Source organism: Erpetoichthys calabaricus, chromosome 17, assembly GCF_900747795.2.
Source record: "Erpetoichthys calabaricus chromosome 17, fErpCal1.3, whole genome shotgun sequence".
NCBI lineage: Eukaryota > Metazoa > Chordata > Cladistia > Polypteriformes > Polypteridae > Erpetoichthys > Erpetoichthys calabaricus.
Window position 1 is genome coordinate 9831624 of NC_041410.2, and position 17796 is coordinate 9849419.

The following is a 17796-nucleotide window of genomic DNA, read 5'->3' on the forward strand; positions in this document are numbered from 1 at the left end:
GCCCCTCTCTGTCTTTTCCCTGTGTTTTATTTATTTAATGTTTTTTTTTGGACAATTATTTGGTTAGTCTTGTGAACTGCTTTATAGGCCTATGTGCTGTTTGTGATGCTGATTTATTTTCTAGATTACATTTATTCAACATATTCTAAACACAGTAACATATCTTTGCTATTAAAGTTTCCGTACCAAAACCACATCACCAAATTGTCTATATATGATGGAGACAACAGAAGGCGCCGTTAAATGTGCTTATAGAGGAGTAAGACTCCGGCATTCTCCTTGCGAGGCCTGCAGATCCAATATGTTGGATTGTCATTTGTAAGGTCTACGATGTAAGTGTTTCATTTTGACAAATTTATACAGTGTTTATGAACACAGTGGGCTCATTTTTCTCTCTCAGTTTCAAACTCAATTTGAAGCGAGCCTTGTTAACATGGTGAAATCAGTTGTGCTGCCTTTTGCTGCACAATGAGATAAACAATAATAAAAAGAACTATTTAGTGTTAGTATTGGGGAAAAAAAATATGCGTACAGGGAGATGCGCTCATTTTTTGTTCAGTTTCTTGAAAAGGTATAACTTGTGCTTTAGTAGTATATGACATTGTTCATCTGTACGCTCATTACAGATTGCTAATGCAGACTTGGACAATACAAGTGTAATATTTCAGGGATATGTCTAATTTAAATTGATTGTGCTTCAAAAATTAATGTTGTCAATATTCAATATGTACAAACAGACACATTTTACTGATGTTTGGAAAGCCAAAGGTAAAGAAGATCCAACAGCAGTTGAAGAACGAGGTAACATGATTCATATCATACAGTGTTACACCCAATAATACTGTCACCAGTCCGCATTAATCAATACATTTGTGGATTTACTTTTAATATGGAGTAAAATCTTGACTCATACCATTCTGCCATGCCCCTCCACACCAAATAACAAGAATTGACTGCCAGAACTTTCTTTCCCTATAAAATCTACATCTACTGTTTTCCATTGTGGTCCAAGAGAGCATTCTGAATGAGTCCCAAAATACTGAAGTCTGGGTGACCACTGGACAAAAAGTACTTTTGCATAACAAAAGAAAAAGGCGCTTGAGGGCGCTGCAACAGAAATAAAGGCAATCAGCTTGAAATTGGCCTGGCTATGACACTGCAGATGTTTGGTTTTGCTTTGGGGCAACTCCGTACTCATCGTTGCTTTGGTTCAAAAAGCAGCACCACATTCTTGGAGATGCCTGTTTAATACTGTCTGGACCCAGAATGGGTGGGGCTTCTTGGTCTCCATTGTCCCCATTGGGTGCCTTCTCAGTACTGTGAAGACAAGGCTGTTAGCGACAGCACCCCCTCTCATCCTAGCGGGATTATATGTAACTCGGATGAGCCTGATGATCCTCTGACATGCAAGTGTGACACGATGACACAATAAAACTTTTGATTTAATATATTATATTAATCCCTGAGGGGTAATTGTCTTGGCACATCTTAATAGGTCAAGGTTGTTTTGACTTCTATAATGAATAGGTAGAATAGTAAATTCAAAAATAGTTCATTAAAGCAAGGTGAGACAATTTTAAGCATTTGACTGATTTTAAATAAAAACCACTTTACATAGTATTTGCAGTATGGAATATTAAAATTCAGTGTTCAGGTCTAAGTTTAGCTTATGGACTGCTAAGCATTTTCATTCATTCAGATTTTTTTGTAAAGTTCTCTTCTTGGGTACTGGACCAGAGTGCTGTAACACATTTACAAGTAAAATACAAATTACAGATTACATAATGTATACAATACACACAAGAACACATTAGAATAACCCAATCAAAACTGATTAAGTTAAACCAAAATATGTACTATTGTGATATGACTAGTTGTGAATGGAAAAGTGGGAAGCAAAAATAAAGAAACCTTAAAACTCCAATCAGCAGCATCCCTAGAGAAAGTGAACGTATGGGGAATCCACACCCAGTTACGAGGGCAATCCCAAAAGTAAGGTCTCATGTTTTTTTAGAAATACAAACAACCGTTTATTTTCTATAATGTTTACATCATTTTAAAGGTTAAAGACTTATTTGTTTTTCTACATAATTGCCATTTCGGTCGATGCTGTGGTAATTTTAGAATGCCCATGTCATACCAGCTCGCCGCCATGTCCTTCAGGAAGCGTTGAACCTCATCTTTCACCTCTTCGTCGGAGCAGAATCACCTTCCAGACAAATGTTCTTTCAGCTTAGGGAACAGGTGGTAGTCACTGGGTGCCAAGTCCGGACTATAGGGTGGGTGGGTGATGAAGTTCCAACCGCCAATCTTTACGCATGTTTTCCTCAACCTTCGCGACTGTCTCGTCGGAAATTGACGGTCTCCTGTGCGAACTTCGCACTTGGCGGTAGCGTTCAACGGGAGCTCCATTTTCAAGGGCTGCCAAGCCAAGATTGAGCATCCCAGCGAAGCTGCACATGCTTGTTTGGGAGTGGAGGAAGCACCAATCACAGCAGTGTGGCCAACAGCCGTTCGAACAGTTTCTCTATGTCCCCACCGCTTTGGAGACCTTACTTTTGGGATTGCCCTCGTATATTACAAAGTCGCAGTTCTGGAGGGGTTTTTGGCCAACCAGCCCCTCTTGGGACTTCTGTAATTTCATGCATTAACTCCTGTTATCCCGAGAATGCATCCAGCAGTTTTCTTAGCCTTTTTTTTATATTATTATTATTATTATTATTATTATTATTATTATAGTATCATGGGGAGCTGTTCCTTCGGGTGATAGGATCAGGTGTAGAGTTGGGAAAGAAACGAGGACAGCAACCCATCCCTACCTTTGAACACATTCAGACCTAATTGGCCAAAGTAGAAGTGAGAGTAAACCTTACATGTGCATCTCTGAGCGGAAGCTGAAGTAACTGGTAATAAAACAAAAGCAGAACATGCAGGCATCACACAGCGACTGGGTTATCAGCTGGGCCTAAATTGCTAAGTTTTGAGACTGCTGTGCTACCCTAAATCCAAAATACTCCCTATAAAATGTATTGTTCCAAAATCAACTAAATAATTTAGATTTTTTTTTTTAATTTCTGTTAATGGTGTTCAGTTGAACATAGCTAATGACATATTTGAATGCATTTTTATCATTTCATAACATAAATCTAACCGTGTTACTCAAAAACTATTTAGGTCCTAAAAGCACTTGCATTAACACATTTTAAATACACATCAAATCTTGTGACCAAATTCAAGAGATCATAAAAAATAGCTGATTACAGTAATCCCTCCTCCATCGCGGGGGTTGCGTTCCAGAGCCACCCGCGAAATAAGAAAATCCGCGAAGTAGAAACCATATGTTTATATGGTTATTTTTATATTGTCATGCTTGGGTCACAGATTTGCGCAGAAACACAGGAGGTTGTAGAGAGACAGGAACGTTATTCAAACACTGCAAACAAACATTTGTCTCTTTTTCAAAAGTTTAAACTGTGCTCCATGACAAGACAGAGATGACAGTTCCGTCTCACAATTAAAAGAATGCAAACATATCTTCCTCTTCAAAGGAGTGCGAGTCAGGAGCAGAGCATGTCAGAGAGAGAGAGAGAGAGACAAAAGCAAACAAATCAATAGGGCTGTTTGGCTTTTAAGTATGCGAAGCACCGCGGCACAAAGCTGTTGAAGGCAGCAGCTCACACCCCCTCTGTCAGGGGCAGAGAGAGAGACAGATAAAAACAAACTGAAAAATCAATACGTGCCCTTTGAGCTTTTAAGTATGCGAAGCACCGTGCAGCATGTCGCTTCAGGAAGCAGCTTGCACAGAAGGTAGCAACGTGAAGATAATCTTTCAGCATTTTTAGACGAGCGTCCGTATCGTCTAGGTTTGCGAACAGCCCCCCTGCTCAATCCCCCTACGTCAGGATCAGAGAAAGTCAGCGCAAGAGAAAGAGAAAAGTAAGTTGGGTAGCTTCTCGGCCATCTGCCAATAGCGTCCCTTGTATGAAATCAACTGGGCAAACCAACTGAGGAAGCATGTACAAGAAATTAAAAGACCCATTGTCCGCAGAAATCCGCGAACCAGCAAAAAATCTGCGATATATATTTAAATATGCTTACATATAAAATCCGCGATGGAGTGAAGCCGCGAAGCGCGATATAGCAAGGGATTACTGTATACTGAAATTTTGCTATAACAAATATGGGGGAAATAAATATATAATATAAACTACAAAAAAAATTTTGTACCTTTTTTTTAATAGAAATATGACTCAAAAAAAAAAAAAAAAGTAATTTTTGACCATGCAGAATTTTTTTTTTTTTTTTTTTGCACTATTCATGGTCACATTTTGTACATTTTTTGTATATTTTTTAATATATAAAGAAAACACTTTCTGGGACATCAGTGCCAGACAATAAATAATCCATGCAGTTGGTACATTGGTACTGCTGTTGCCTCACAGTAAGGTGATCATGGGTTTGTGTCCCCAGTCCTGTTTGCATGGTACCGCTTTCAGTAGTGAGAAAAGTGCTATATAAATAAAAGGACTTGCTATTATTAATCCATAATCTTTTATTTTAAATCTTTAAACTGACCCAGTTTCTCACTTTTGTTTTGTTCATCACAAAGAATACTTTGAGAAGCGCTAAGAAACTCTTAACAATGTTTTACTACCACACACCAGTGGACCCGACACAACTACCCACATGGACGTTCGGTGGAGCACTGACTCAGAATTCAGCATTGTGTGTGATGTCATATCTACACTCTCTTGCTGAGCCTCACCCAGACTGCCCGAGATGGGAAATTTCACAACAGACTCTCACTTTCTTTTGGTCTAACAAGAAAAAGAGACAGCCTGTTGCAGTCTTTCCGAGACTCGTCGAAAGTGTAGTTACGCCATTAAGTATTTTTTGCATCTCATTTTTATCTTCGGGGGCCACTTGGTCGAAAAAAAGTTTGTTGTATTGAAATTTACATTTTTGTTAAAACAAAAATCATCAGACATGTTGTATGAATGTTTGTTCACTCCAACAAAAATTATTCATTGTTCTAAACATTTTGTTAATTCGGTATTCTCTATAACAAGATTAGACCTGTGTACAAGTGCATATAAAACCAGTATATACAGTAGCTCACCTGACATAGATTTCCACTTCTTTGTTGTCACTGTATTGGAAATGATAGATTCAGAAAATGGGATAGTGAACAATAAATTCATAATTTATTTTCCTTGGTTTTAAATAGTGAAGAAATTGCCCCGTTAATCTGCCGTAAATGAATCTTCTGCTTGTTTTTAGATGCAACTAACTACAGAAAACTAAGCATAGGCTGTTGGACGGTCAAGTAGTGTTTCCCTGCACTTTAGATTTGATGCTCTCATTTTCTTCTCATCTTGTGTCCCTATTCTAAATCCTGTAATTGTCCCATTGGGCTTGGGTGCCTGTGTTTGAATTGGTTTCACGCCCGGTGCCTGTTGTCATCCTCATAGGCTTTAGCTTCCCATTAGAGATGATCTATTCTTAGAGACTGGATCTCCAGTCGTCTTGCACCTATTCTCTTTATTTCTTAGGTGGCATTGGCCTGTTTTAGGGTGTTTTCATGAAATCAGTTATGGGTGAGAGGAGAACATACCGTGATGCTGTTGTGGATTTTAGTTTATAAGCCAGTGATACACCAGCAAGCTTTGTTGGGCCCCACTGGTCTCTGCCTGCCACATTGGTGTATTAACTTGCGCACACGTAGGCACACTTGCCTGGGCTTTTTGTTCTGCTACTTGAGGGTATGAGGGAATACAGTAGAGCTCAAATGAAAGTGGTGTTGGGGGAGTCCCAGAACTGGAGTGGGGAGGGCATTCTTCCCACTTGATTCCTTTCATTCCACATCCGCACGCTGCTGCCTCTTCTCTTGCCGCTCTGTGCTGGGATTGATAAAGGTATCGATTTGCCAGTTTTTATATTCGCTTTCAAGATCTCCCATTCAGGTCTGCAAAATCACCAGGGAGCTGCAGCAATTAAAATGCTAATTCAGGGCCTCAGCAGCCAGGCTTGCAGATTGACAGTATGAAGAATTACTGCTGAAAAGCCAGGCTGGATTGAAATGGAGATTCGAGGAGCTAGCTCACACGAGCCACGTATGGCTGAAACCATCCCCCCCCCCCCCCCCACCACCTCTTCTCTCCCTGTGTGCTCTACCCCTTCTCTCCCCCCCCCCCCCCACACACACACACACTCTTCTTATTCTTAAGAACGAAGCAGCATTCCTTATAACTTGTTCACATGGATAGCATAAAATCGTACATGTGACACAAGTGAAAAGAACACTGCAGCATAATAACCCAAGACAATGAGTCACAGAGCACGGGGTGGGAAGATGGGGACAGGGGGTAGTTAAAGTGGTAGACAGTCCCAGAGTCCTGTCAGACAGCACAGCCTTGATCTTCACTGAACCGACTTTCTAAAAAGGATGGGTTTGTTCACTTAACCCTACAGGTAATGGAACAAGACACAGTCCGGGTTGGTGGTACTGCTATACTAGACAAAAGCAAAGCTCATTATCAGGCGGCTCGTCAGGCAGTTTTCCTCCTTGTGCCCATCTGGCAGACTGTTTATGTTTATTTATTCATCAGATGCTTTATTCGGTGCACCTTGCAAATTGCTAGTGCACTAAACTATACGGACCGTTTCTCTTATTTCAGAAGTTGAGTAACACCAAGGCTAAAATGACACTTGAACTAGAAATTACATTGTAGGGACTGAACTGCTGAATTAGTTAAATAAGGAAATCCACATATGTGGCATAGTGATGTCAGGCCTTAGTAGCTAAATAAAATCTACTGAGGCAATTGCGTTGTTTTCCAAAAAAGAACAACTAGAAGTGAATCTTTTTGTTTGAATGATGATGAGGATGTTTCTCAGCTGCTACAATGTCAGGGCTGAGGAACAGCGAGTAGAACAATTTGCTGCATCTTGTCAAAGATGGACAGAGTTGACCAGCGGTGCCCTCTTTGAGAACTTGACACACTGGTTCATCCTCCGAGCTCATCCAGCCTGTAGCATAGCATTTTTAGCAGTGGTAGTAGATGTTGTGGAGCAGTGCCATCTTGCCTTTTGTTAAATTGAGTAAGACACTTGAATTTGTCATTAAACTGAGGAAGGAGTCTGACAACTTTCAATTATTTTCCTCTCTTTATTGCTGCGTGTTTCTTCTTTGCACATTTTCTAGATAGCTTGTCCTAGTAAGTTGTACAGTGGACCAGATTTCCTTCTTCCTAGCAGCAGATTTCCACACTTCCTAAAGAGTGGTGCAACTATAGCAGAAGGTGTCTAGGTAGCATTAGCATCCCCTTAAAATGCAGTAATCACACCGCCTGGCTTTTGTGAATGTGGAGAATCACTTAAGTGTCTGTGATGATCAAAAAGCAAAACAACAAGTCCTGTTACCTGGTATAGAAGTCTAATTTATAAAGCATATAACTTCAGCCCTGCTGTCCTGTGACCACTTGGCATTTTGTTAGGCACAACTTGGCGATTAGCTAAACAAACGAGCCTGATGAACTAAATGGTCTCCTCTCATTTGTCATATTTCTTATGTTTCTGTATTCTCGCCCTCACTTCACCAGAACAGTTGGGTACAGTGTATGCAATCCCACAGCTTCTCTCATAATTTCATAATTCATTTGTACTTTTCCCCTCTCACTTAATCTTCTGTACCATGTTATTGGTCACCCAGAAGGAAGAGCCTACTCCATTTATGAATAATAATAATCCTTTACATTTGTATAGTAGCACTTTTCTCACAATTCAAAGCGTTTCAGTGAGTGTGAAGCCACGTCAACCGCCACTAATGTGTAACACTCACCTGGATGATGCTACGGCAGCCATTTTTGTGCCAGTATGTGCACCACACATGGGCTGTTAGGTGGAGAAGTGGTGAGAGATAGCCAATTAGAGACGGGGGGTGATTAGGGGTCTAAAATGACTAGTCTGTGGTGGACAATTTAGCCAGGACATTGGGATACACCCTACTTTTTACGAAGCATGTCCAAGGATATTTTATGACCACAGAGAGTCAGGACCTTGGTTTTTACATCTCATCTGAAGGACGGCACCATTTTCATTACTTCGGGGACACTGGAATCCACACACAGACCACAGGGTAAGTGTCCCCTGCTGGCCTCGCCAACACCTGTTCCAGCAGTAACCCAAACTTTTCCTAGATGGTCTCCCATCCAAGTACTGGCTGGGCCCTCATAGATTGTTCTGGGGGGTATAATCTACCCCCTTTGGTCACCCATTTCAGTGATGAAGTTTTGGAACTGGGGATTGAATAGAGAGAGAGAGAGAGAAAGCAAAGCTGGTCAGGCATTATTGACCAGGGAAGATATCAATACTTCACAGCTTTGCCAAGTGCTAAATTAGTAGGCCCTGTATAATAAGACAGCTGCTTGGGAAGGCGCGGAGAGCTCACGATTGGTGCATGTACTCTGATAAGACGGCAGTATTATTGTTTATTCCTCAATGCTTCATTGTGATTAATGGGCTGGTGCAAATTTCCTGACAGGCGGGGGATGTGGAGGTGAGAAGGCTTGGTAGCCTGCAAAAGGACATCTTGACCACAGCAGACCCTAAAGATGAAGGTTCCCCCCCCCCCCCAGCTTTGTTGCTAATAGATTAAAGTATGGGGCTGGAGTCTGGAAAAGTCCAATTAGGCAGGCCGATTAACATGGGGCGTTGGGATGTGTGAACTAATTTGACTTTGTCACAGTAGACCATAGGTCATACTAGCGGCCCAAATTAAAAAAAAATAGGGGAGCTTTATTTTATTTATATCAATTTTATGATTGTCTCACACAGCATCTCCTCATCTCAGGCCCCAATCCCCCTCCACAGGCACCTGGTAGAGTTGTCTGTTTGCATTGTTTGCTTTCCTTAACAATTACATGTTTTCACAAAAGTAAAGTTGTGGAAGAGGAGAAAAGAAAAACAACTAAAAATGTCTTTTGACTCACAGCTGGCAGGTGTTGCTTGGTGGCTTTGGTGGGATCTGGATATCTAAGAGTCCTTTAGGGCTTGGGTTAACTGCATATCAGTTATTTTAATACGGGGCTCTTCATTAAAAGAACGATTATTCTCAAAACTTGTTAGAAACAACTGTCGATGTCTGCTTGTTAGGGAGAGGTAGAGATTCAGTTTGTCTTCTCTAGTAAGTCATTTACTGATTTAATCCTGTAGGGGTGCCTAACAAACGTAGAAACATGGAGAATGTCAAATAGTCTCTGTGTGTTGCTATTTAAGCTTGTTAGAGCCAGCTGCATGAATCTTTATATCTATGTGCATCCTTCTCTGTCTGTCTGCATCTTCTGCTTTATCATGATGTTCTGGGGAGTGGTATATTCTTTCTTTCTTTTTTCGGCCATTTCAATTTTAAATAATAAACATTGCTTTCCCTTTCTCACAATGCAATCGTGGGCTTTCTGCTCCTCTTAAGTCTTCCTCCTCCGATCAGAACCTCTTGGGAGGGCAGCGTTGTGTGCCGCACCAGGAGGAACTCCCTGCCTGCCCCGCGCTTGCTCTCTGCCTGCCTTTTTGCCACTCCACTTGCTTTGAGCTTATGTGTGAGTAATTAATGGCAATCAGTGTTTAATTACAGTAATTAAACGAGTCACAGGAAATTAAGCTGCAGCTGGGGGTGACACAGTTTGTGTGGCAATTGATACTTGACTGTGCCGCCTCTGCTGTCGTGATGATGTGCCCGCCCAAGTAGTGGCTGCCAGCTTTGTGGCCGAATTTCCTGGTGGCCATGTCTCTCTCGGTCTTTCACTTATTTTTTTTATTATATGCTGCGAGAGCTTCGAGCACAGGTGTCTGTTGCCTTTGTTAATTCTCCCCTTCTCTGCCATTAAAAGATTAGTAGATCTGAAATGAAATGGAGACGTATGACATTCTGGGTAAAGGAGCTTTTAATTAGGTGACCAAAATTGTTTCAATTCCCAACCAGTTCTGTTCTCCATTTGAATCATACGGACAGAAGTACATTTTGAATCTTAACAGGCAGGTAGCCCCAGATAACAATTCACATGGTGGTAGGAAAAAATGATGAGGGTCCTCTCTACTGACTGTCAAATCAGATGCAGCACAACAGTGTCCTGTCTCTCAAATGTTTGTTCTTTTAAGTCCTTCTACTTATTTCTCTGTCTTTGTATTCAGGTGAATGCTTTTTTGGATTACGTAGAATACAAATTTTACACCATTAATAATATTTAGCATTACTCAAAACCGTTCTCTTATTTCCGTGTTCACCTCGTGTTGGTGTACCTGTAGCAAGTAGCTCCTTTCTAGTGATATAATAATATGACATGCCACTCTGTTGATATCGTTGGTGGCTCTATGGCTAAGAATCTACACTTGTATCTGGAAGGTTGACGGTACAAATTCCGTAAACTGCCAGAATGGATCCTACTCCGTTAGGCCCTTAACCTGAAAATTGCTCCGTGGGTGCTATACGGTGGCTGACGCTGTATTTTTGACCTACCACTGGTCATGCTCAGTAATTAGCAAAATATATCAAAATTGAAAAAAATCTAAATTTATTATCGGACATTCTTAATCCAGGTCAGTGTTATGAGGTACCCCTGAACATGGCACAAGTCGATTGAAGGCGTTACTGTTTCATATTTGACTGGCTGTTTTGGCGGTTGGGAGCCCAATGTCGACTACGTCTAACAATGTACACTGTTCTAGACACTAAACGGAAGTAACTTTTAACTATTTTCCTTCAAATTGTGATTACTCCTTCTTCAAGTCTCCTTTGAAAAGCTGGATTGGCTGTCACTCTTCGAACAGTCATTTTGTTAGGAGGTACTATGGGCCTGCTGCCGTTAACTTTGCCTTAAACAGGTGGAATGCCCTTTTCCGCTTTGCTTCTTGGAATAAAGTGGCAAACTCCACTGAACGCTACCCAGTCTGATTTTGGTGTTGGTTTAGTGCTACTTAAAGATGAAACCTTGTTTAATTTTTACTGTGAAAGCTACTGTATACATATTAGATTTAAACTGGGTCAATGTTTCCTCCACTGGTGGGTTCTGTTTGCTGTGATACAACACTGGCAGAGTTGTCCGACCTGAGAAATGAACCCGGTAGTAATTTCCTGCCAAAGGAAATGTGTCCTGGGTAACTGGCCTGGTATTTGGGTTTCTCAGATCAGCTCTGTATTCCTTGGAGTGGTCATAAAACTGATGTGCTGCATCCCCCTGTGATGACAATGCTATAATTGCTGAATAAAATAATAATTCCTTACATTTATATAGTGCTTTTCTCACTACTCAAAGTGCTTCTGCGGGTGGGGAGCCACTTCGACCACCACTAATGTGTAGCACTTACCTGGGTGATGCTACGGCAGGCATTTTTGCACCACACATTAGCTGTTAGGTGGTGAAATGGTGAGAGAGCCAGTTAGGGAATGATTAGGGGGCCGTGATGGAAAATTTACCCTGAACGTCGGGATACCCCCAACTCTTTACGAAGGATGGTCCAGGACCACAGAAAGTCAGGAACTCAGTTTTATGTCTCATCCAAGGGATGGTGCCATATTTATAGCACAGTGTCCCCATCACTGCACTTGGGCATTGGGGTCAACATACAGACCACAAGGTAAGTGCCCCTTGCTGGCCTCCGAAGCTTTAATAAGGTTGTGTACCCATGGCACCATTAATTAAGGAATTATGGAGCTCCTCTGGTCAGAATTTTTTATAACAGTATATTTTAATCCGTCTAGCATGCATTTCCATCAAAAAGAAAAAAAAGACGAGTTTCCAGCCGTTGCCATGAAGTGCGCGTCATGGTCAGTATTCACTTAAAGGAAAGAGTTTGGATTGCTCTGATCATTGACTGCCATCGCTGCAGTGGTGGTACCCACCTGATTCACATTTCAGGTTCTTGCCCTTAATATACAGGTTCTGTGCTTTTTGATGGTTTTCACAGGTTTGGATGCCATAGTCACACTGCTAAGTGAAATTTATATCATGACATTAAATCTTGTTTTCCTTATTATAAGAATTATTGACTTATCAAAAATGTGTATTTACAATTATTTAGCTTGTATTATTTATCAAGTAAATTTTGCTTATCCCATTTCTGCTAAATTAAAAACAAAGCAACTCCCATTTAACGTTTTTGGGGGTTTTTTTGTCTAGTTTTTCCATCTGATTTTTTTTTTTGCAGTGCAGCATCCTCCTCTGGTAGGCCTTTCTAGACATTACACATATGTGGGAGAACATTCACTAAGCTTGTGCTCATATTTTAAGAATCTTTTATCTGCTTACTACGTTTCTTGTCATTTGAACCTTTGAAATCTGTGTAGGGTGTTCAAAGTCTGTGCTTCTCCCACCCCAGTAATGGTGGAGAGGCAGTGTGTAGTGACTTTATTTGTTTTTAAGTGACTCAATTAACAGGCACCATAAGTGATTAAGCAGAATTATGAAAGTGTCAGTGTGTTAGTCCATGAGGCTCCTTCTCAGTCTGTTTTATTAGGCTGCAGACAAACCCTTTTCTCCTCTTGTGTTGCATTTGTCTGCATCCCAGCTCCAGGAAATAGTTTCAGTCTGGCCTGTCGCTCTGACTGACCATATTGGGCAATTTCAGAATTTAGGTTTCACTGCTAATGGAAAAAAATGTCATTCAAGCAGCCTGTATACTCTGCAGGGCAGTTGGGGGGCCGCCTTTTAAACAGTTCCATGTGTGCTCAGGAAAGGTTTCTGTAGGGTTCAGAGGTCAAAGGCTACCTTTCTGTTAGCATAAAGCCCTGCCTCTAGAATCAAGTGTCTCTCTGTGTGTGTATGCTGCATGTTAGGAGGGCTCAATCAGCCAATAGAATCTTCTGATGCAGTGGACTGGGTGGGGGGGGGGGAGGGGTTGTCAAAATGTGCCTGAAGCATTGCCGAAATAGGATACTCCACCCCCCCTCAAAATATATTGAATGCCGCATTGTTCCTTCAACCCCTCTCACCCTCCTGAATTTTTTTTTTTTTGAAACTCAAACATACTGCTGGGTAAACGCGCTGTCTGCACCGAGGGTCTCAAGTTAGTAAATCCTTCGACAAAATAACTTATTTAAACCATGTTGAATTGAGGTATCTAGAAGATCATTAGCAGTAATCGCACACAATAGGATTCAGCCCATCGTCTGGATCTGCAGAGCCTTTGTAAAGCACATTATGTGTCTGGGCTTGGAGGGGGTGGATTTAGGGAGGGTCAAAAGTTCAGGTGGGCTCTCGGAGTAAATTCCTGAGCAGTGAGGCCCAGCGCTCAAGTGAGAAGGGGGCCTTAGGAATGTGCCTCCCTAATAAAGAGACCTACCAAAGAGAGAAACCGAAAGGGGGTGTTTAACAGAGAGAGATGGCAAGCCTCAACCTCTTGGGAAGCACAAAGTTCTTTACGTGTGTGTGTGTGAATGTGCACACCTGTATACTCAGTCTAAGAACTACTATGTTCTGTGACTCATACTATATGAGTAAGAGGGTCACAACCTCCGAGCAGTGTTAAGTCGTCCCCTGTTGCAGCAGCTCTCAATAAGCATCCTTCTCCCGCTCCTGCTTCCTAGGAGCTCTGTTTGACCTGTATTGAATACCATAATAAATCAGGGTGACTAGATGAGATGTATAAAATCGAAGGGGAGACTGTTGATCCCAAAAGATTAAGGTTAATTAGGGGAATGGGAGTGTCGGAGGCAATGCAGGCTTCAGTGAAGTGGGGGCAGACCAGAGGATGGTTCAGCTTTGATTTCTAATTATACATCTTTTCTTTTGACCTTTCTTGACACCCAATGCATCGTTTGCCACATGCTCACTTCTTTCTCTTAAGATTGTTTGGGCAGCTTCATCCACCTTTCTCCTTAGCAAACCTGCATGTCTTCATCCGGACTTTCCACTGCAATAAGGCCACATTATATACAATATAATTGTGCTCGGTTGCTCTGTTTCTAAAAATAAGGATTATAAATATTTTAGAGAACATCTAGGTGTTCTACATTTTTTTTTTTCTTCTCTCCTTTGCATATTACTGAGTTAAACAGCTTCTCGAAAGTGCGGTCCAGTCTTCTTAAGATTGTTTGGGCAGCTTCATCCACCTTTCTCCTTAGCAAACCTGCATGTCTTCATCCGGACTTTCCACTGCAATAAGGCCACATTATATACAATATAATTGTGCTCGGTTGCTCTGTTTCTAAAAATAAGGATTATAAATATTTTAGAGAACATCTAGGTGTTCTACATTTTTTTTTTCTTCTCTCCTTTGCATATTACTGAGTTAAACAGCTTCTCGAAAGTGCGGTCCAGTCTAAACTGAACAGTTTTATGTGTAATGTGTAGTAAAGCATTGCCCCCTGCTGGCCGCATGGACACCTGAATGTGTTTTTCTTATCAACGCTGTAGACCTGTAACATCTTTAAGAACTGTTCCTTGGCGTGGAGTAGCTAAAGATGACAAAGGTTTAAATTTTTATATAGGACTTGTGATTTGGTTTTCATTTTGTTCTTGTCACTGGACTAGTGAGGGAGGCTCCTGTATGGGTTTGTGATGAAGTTTTCTATCATCTTGTGCGTTTTTCCTTAATTTCTTGAATTTGTGTGCTCTGGTGACAGCAGAATTGGTAGATGTTTGATTTGAGGGGATGTGCAAGCCAGGGTTTCATATAAAATATGTGTATGTGTAATGTGCATCTCCTGGTGAATGAGCGTTTGCCATATAAATGTAATGAATTATTATTATTATTATAATTATTATATTCTCAAGCGGATTTCGATGATTTACTTTTTTTTACCTCCCCTATTGTCCAAAGGTGCCAGTTTTGTGAGTTTGCTTACTTTTCTCCATTGTCTTCCAAGACTTTTTGGTGACATTCTGTGTTGAATATTCTGTCTTAGGTTTAATTGTTATATTTCCAGGATTTCTTTCTCTGTTGTCTTCCTAATTTACTACTGTAATGCCTGTATTTTGAAATTGTTTCCTTTTTGAGGGAATGATTAAATGTTTTTTTGTTTAGTATGATCTTCTTCATATATAGTCTTTCAATTATCTGAAAATCTTAATATCCTTCTGTTCCTTTTTTTCCCCCCCAAACATACACATTCATTTTCTCATTTCTAGTTTCCCCATTTTTCAAGTGTACATGTGACATTACTTGTTCCTAGTATCCCTGTTATCTCTCCACATTCTCTGCAATAGTTACACATATTGTATTTCTGGTTTTTGCTTTCTTGGTGTCTCCATATTTGTTTTTAATTGGTTTCTTCCTCCTGTGGCTGTCATTCATTTATGTTGGTTTCAGTGGCGGAGTTTTTCCCAACTGCCTCGGTTGCCCTGTTTGTGTGTGTTTCTCAGATTTCCTGTGTGGACCTTTGCCGATTCTCATTTTTAGTTACTGCGTTATCTGTCTGGAGTTTCTTTCCCTTAGTTTCCTAAGCTCTTAAATGCACCAGCGACATTTGTTTTTTTTTTTGTTATCTCCATTGTGCACTGGACAGTATCGCTAATATTTCTTGAGGTGTCCTGTTTTTCCTCAAATGTAACTGCACAGTTTCACTTACATTTCATGTTTCCCAAGTTCTCCAGTATTTGCCTTTATATTTGTGTTTTTAACTTAGTGTATTTTGCATTTTTTTTTGTTTTTTGTGTTAACTAATGTATTTTTCCTTCAGGGTTTTTTTTTTTTTTTGGAAAATGCACAATGGCTTTCCAAGCATGGCTCCTCTATCCCATTCCTAAACAATGATGATTCTTTCTTCTGTTCCCTACTTAATATAATTGTGATAAATAGTGAGTGGTTCTTAATTACTTGGTACTTAACAAGTTAAAAAAAAAATCAAAATCTGTAAAGAAAGTACTTGAACTTCACGTCACATTAGCAAGTGGTAACCGGTTAAGGCCAGCAGGAATTGAAAAAGCAAACTGATCAGGTAGTGGGCATTCCATTAGAGCTGCTGTCAAGATGAGTCTGACATGATATCTGCTCCCCATTTCATCAGGACTCGGTCTACCTTTGTCAATAACCTAACTGTAAGAACAAATTTGCCATTGTCACCTTTGTGATTTTGTTGAAATCTACGTGCCATTTGTATTCAAGTCCTTTTCTTTCTTGTTTTTGTTTTAGTTTTAAGCATCCGTGGAGTTCAAGAAGAGGACCCTCCAGACCCCCAGATCATGAGGTTAGACAACATGTTGCTGGCAGAAGGGGTGTCCGGCCCTGAGAAGGGTGGAGGTTCAGCTGCTGCCGCAGCAGCAGCTGCAGCTGCAGGAGGCTCCCCAAATGATGGCAGCATTGAGCATTCCGACTACCGTGCCAAACTGGCACAGATCCGTCAGATTTACCACGCAGAACTGGAAAAATATGAACAGGTAAAAAAAGGAGTAGGGATGCAAGTTCAACAGTATTATTATCCAAGTTGAGTATTGTTGAATAGTTTTCTGTTTTTAAAGCAGGAGGTCTTAACTTTTCTGTGGCACACAGAATCCAGAGAGAGAGAAAAAAAACATATATGGCCTTGGAAAAGTTAGGGTCCTTTACACTTGGTCACAAATATCACCAGACACTGTTGTCTTTTATTAGCAATAAATAATTTGAATTGTATCTTTTATGATGACATCCTGACTTTTCCAAGTATCCATACCCTTCTCTTCTTCAAATGCGACTGAAATGTTTTAGCTTCTTTCTGACTCTACATGTGTGAGGTGTATTTAATCAGGTTTAAACTTGACCACCGTTGTCTACCTTGTGCTCCATAATATATGCAACATCAATAGCTGAAATTTCATTTAGTTTAATTTTATGCTCCATCTCTTATAAGCAATTTAAATTTGAGACTGTTGTCAATTTAAGTATTTATCCTGTATGTTTCTCTGTTAGATTTTATTATATTTATTGTTATAAGAGTAAAGGCAGATATTTTTAAAAATATTTGCTAATAATGCAACATCTCTGGATTTTATGATGGTGTGTAATGGCTTTTTCCGTTGGATAAGTCATTCTCCATTTGGGTGTTCCTTTGAACCCAACAAGATAAAATGTTTTCAGTTTTGGATCACATTGTTTCTTCATCTCCTCTTTGCACTTGGTCATTGAATTGGCCCTTCTGTAATTAAAATTTATTAAGATTTTCAAGTCTAAGTGTACATATTGTGTTTAGTTTTTAGTATACTCACACCCTGCTCCACTGACAGATTGAGGAGATCGTTCCTCCCCCAAACTATGCGACTCTTCAGTTCCACCCGGGGGGGGGGGGGGGTAAACGTTAACATTTAACATTATACAAAGTTATTGTCTGTTTTTCACCTGCATTATTATCATTCTTTAATTTAATATTATTTATTGTATCAGTATGCTGCTGCTGGAGAATGTGAATTTCCCATTGGGATTAATAAAGTATCTACCTACCTACCCACCCTTCCTTAACGGTGCTTACTTTCCAAGTTATTGTGACAGTTTTTAAAATTTGACCTTATTCATTCTTTCTTAAATTCATTGTGCGTATTTACTCATTCATGACCTCATTCTTGTTTGTAAGCACTAAAGACACAGCAATAAAGCTGTAGCACCTTTACACTCATTGGCCACTTAATGTTAGGTACACCTTGCTAATACCGGGTTGGACCACCTTTTGCCGCCTTCATGGCATAGATTTAACAAGGTGCTGGAAACATTCCTCGGGGATTTTGGTCCACATCGACATGATAGTGGTTTCTGTAGAGTTGTCAGCTGCACATCCATGATGTGAGTCTCCAATCCTACCAAATCCCAAAGGTGCTCTACTGGATTGAGATCTGG

The 17796-nt window shown here is 40.4% G+C and overlaps 1 protein-coding gene across 4 annotated transcripts in view; it reads left to right on the forward strand.

The window, feature by feature from the left end:
* The window catches only part of pbx4 (pre-B-cell leukemia transcription factor 4), a 216894-nt gene that overhangs the window by 160970 nt on the left and 38128 nt on the right, over positions 1 to 17796 (forward strand). For all 4 annotated transcript variants that reach the window (XM_028823602.2, XM_028823599.2, XM_028823600.2 and 1 more), the window contains one exon: positions 16126 to 16370. In XM_028823602.2, the coding sequence (XP_028679435.1) occupies positions 16126 to 16370 (245 nt within the window). The remainder of the gene's footprint in view (positions 1 to 16125; positions 16371 to 17796) is intronic.